At 54.6% G+C, this 3253-nt stretch overlaps 1 protein-coding gene across 1 annotated transcript in view; it reads right to left on the minus strand.

Moving 5' to 3' along the window:
* Positions 1–3253, minus strand: part of LOC125483123 (SHC-transforming protein 1-like) — a 6568-nt gene that overhangs the window by 634 nt on the left and 2681 nt on the right. Inside the window, exons 4-5 of the mRNA XM_048596829.1 lie at positions 1893–2158; positions 1–1163 (exon numbers count right to left, since the gene is read on the minus strand). The exon at positions 1–1163 is cut by the window's left edge and continues 634 nt beyond it. Of these exons, the coding sequence (XP_048452786.1) occupies positions 1035–1163; positions 1893–2158 (395 nt within the window). The 3' untranslated portion in view covers positions 1–1034. The remainder of the gene's footprint in view (positions 1164–1892; positions 2159–3253) is intronic.

The following is a 3253-nucleotide window of genomic DNA, read 5'->3' on the forward strand; positions in this document are numbered from 1 at the left end:
CGCTGTTGGCAGCAGATTTCAGAGCTCGCTGGTAGGGTCTGACTTGTCCCGGGACCCCGCTCCATTTGGTCAACAGGACAGTGACCTACTGGGGGCCCTAATCAGCACCCTCAGAGCACAGTGTTAGCTCCTCAAAAAGTCTTCGCTGCCCGCTTCCGCCACCGATGTTCAGCCGCAGCAGTGTGTACCATCTACAGCGACTCCCCCAAGGCTCCTTTGACAGCACCTTCCAAACCCTCACCTAGCCCGGGAGCAGCAACCCATGAAACTGAGGTTTTAGACACGGGGTTTTGCAACCAGGTGGGGCATCGGCTCAGGGCACCGCATCAGCTCCACGGCAAGGGTGGGAGCTTCCTGTGAGCCAAACCTTCGGTTTCGCCTGGTTAGCATTAAACTCTCCCCCTACCACCAGAAGGGTCACAAGTTCATGGGGCGAGGGGGGGGACAGCGAGAGGCTAAGGGGTACAGCTCTCCCGTTCTGGTGTCCAATGTGCTCCCTTGCAGTGCGATGCCAACTCTACCCAGGCCTGGATGGTTGGCGGGGAGGGGGCTGAGGAGGAAGTCTTTTGAGTTGTCTTCACGGTGAGAGAGAGAGAAGAGGAACGAGACAGATGGAGAGGGAGAAAGGAGATGGACAGGACAAGGATGGAGCGCCAAACAGCACGCCAGGCCACACTAGGCTGCATTGTTGAGGGAGGTAATGCCAAGCTGCTTTACCAGGGCACAGGAGCCAACAAACTGGCACCGCACACCAACATCACCACCACCCCCCACCTCCCCAGGGAAAGCGCGGACAGGGCAGTTACAGAATCCACCGTCACGCTCCAAAGAGGTTCCGTTGGCAGAGAGACGGATGGGCAGACGGGAGCAGAGTTTCCATTCGCAGAGAGTCTCCATCTGGACCAGACACGTCTAAGTTCCTCCAGAATCTGGTGTCCAGATTTGGTTGGTGGGGCGGGAGGGGGGGGAAAGAGGAGGTTGTGTGTGGGGGGGAGGTGGTGGGGGGTCGGTCGATGCCACCCTCCGATGACCGCCTACATCTTTCTCTCAACCGGCTGCTGCAGACACACTTCGCTTCCAGCAGATATAATGGGGAGTTGGTTGTCCATGTGATAACTGATCAAGTGACTGACACTCTCAAAGCGGTGGTCCTTCGTCCTCACCTGGGGTGGGGGGGGTGGGAGGGACAGAAACAGAGAGAGAATGATAGTGAGAGAGACAGAGACAGACAGACAGAGAATCACACAGAGGGAGAGAGAGACAGAGTCAGAGAGAGAGAAAGACAGAGGCAGACACAGAGAGAGAAACAGATAGAGACAGAGACAGTGAGAGACAGAAGGCGAAACAGAGACACAGATAGAGACAGAAAGAGAAACAGAGACAGTGAGAGACAGAAGGAGAGAGGGAGAGAAAGAGAGTGAGAGAGATAAACACACAGAGAGCGGGACAGAGAGAGAGAGCGGGACAGAGAGAGAGAAACCAAATAATGAGTGGAGACATAACAAGTAAATCTGCATCCTGTATACAGACATGGGTTGGTGGTATGTAGTTTCAACTCCCCCCAGGACAGGGTTAGATACAGAGTAAAGCTTCCTCTACACCGTCCCCCCCATCAAACACTCCCAGGACAGGGACAGCACGGGGTTAGATTCAGAGTAAAGCTCCCTCTACACTGTCACCCCCATCAAACACTCCCAGGGACAGGGACAGCACGGGGCTAGAAATAGAGTAAAGCTCCCTCTACACTGTCCCCCCATCAAACACTCCCAGGACAGGGACAGCACTGGGTTAGATACAGAGTAAAGCTCCCTCTACACAGTCCCCCCATCAAACACTCCTAGGACAGGGACAGCACGGGGTTAGATACAGAGTAAAGCTCCATGTACACTCACCACTCCCTCTGGGTCGACAAGCAGGAGGTGTTTGGGTTGCCCACTCTGGAGGCCGGTCAGGACGTACTGCCCAGGTGTGGTGGTGCTCTCTCGTACCAGGAAGTCCCCATTGGCCAGCAGCAGCTTCTCCGCGTCCTTGCGGTTCATCTTGCCGTGGTACCAGATCTCCCTGCGGAGTTGCTCCTCCATGGAGGCACTGACGTGGCTCGGGGGGGCGCTGGCCGGGGGTGAAGGGTGCGGGGCCCTCAAAGCATCTTCAAACGGCTCTGCGGCACAAACCAGAGCGAACGAGAGAGAGAGAGAGAGAGGGGCAGGCATCAGTGAGCTGTTCCGCGTTTCAAACAGTCTGCACGTCCGACAGCAGCAGGACGAGGGAGCTGTTGGCTGTTCGGCCCCTCCACCCCGTCTGCTATCCGTCTTTCCTCTCCCGCTTCGATTTTCTGGCCTATTCACAATTCGCAGTATTCCCTCCGCACCCCGGTCTCAAGAGTCAACCGGAGGGAAAGACCCTTCGGCCCAACTAGTCGATGCTGACCAGCTTTCCCAAAGTGAACTAGTCCCATTTCATACAGACACACAGTGCGGAGACAGACCCTTTTTGTCCAACCCATCCACATATCCTAAATTAATCCAGTCCTACCTACCGACATTTGGCCCCTATCCCTCTAAACCCTCCCTATCCATGTCCCCATCCAGATGCCTTTTAAATGTTGTAATTGTACCAGCCCCCACCCACTTCCTCTGGCAGCTCGTTCCATACACGCACCATCCTCTGTGTGAAAAAGTTGCCCCTCAGCTCCCTCTTAAATCTTTCCCCTCTCACCTTAAACCATGGTATATGAATGGGAAGGGTTCAGAGTGATATGGGCCAAATGGGACTAGATTTATTTCAGATATCTGGTCAGCACGGACGAGTTGGGCTATAGCGTCTGTTTCCTTGCTGTACAGCTCTCTGATTCAGTGCCCTCTGGTTTCGGACTCCCCTACCCTGGGGGAAAAGACCTTAGCTATTCACCCTATCCATGCTCCTCATGACTTTATAAACCTCTATAAGGTCACCCCCTCAGCCTCCTGATGGTTGTTGAGATGTCTGTTGTCTGCCTGAAGAATAAGACTTTGTAAAGGAGAGACATCTCCCTGTGGAGAGGGAGGAGGGAGGGAGAGAAGGTGGAGGAGAAGGTGAAAGAGAGAATGGGCAAGAGAGAGAGGAAGAGAGAGAGGGAGGGAGAGGAAGAAAAAAAAGAGTGGGTGAGGAAGTGGGGGGAAGGGGGAGAGAAAGAGAGAGAGGAAGAGAAAGAGAGAGTAGGTGAGGAAGTGGGGGAAGGGGGAGAGAAAGAGAGAGAGGAAGAGAAAGAGAGAGT

This window comes from Rhincodon typus, chromosome 5 (genome assembly GCF_021869965.1).
Source record: "Rhincodon typus isolate 14 chromosome 5, sRhiTyp1.1, whole genome shotgun sequence".
NCBI classification, from domain to species: domain Eukaryota; kingdom Metazoa; phylum Chordata; class Chondrichthyes; order Orectolobiformes; family Rhincodontidae; genus Rhincodon; species Rhincodon typus.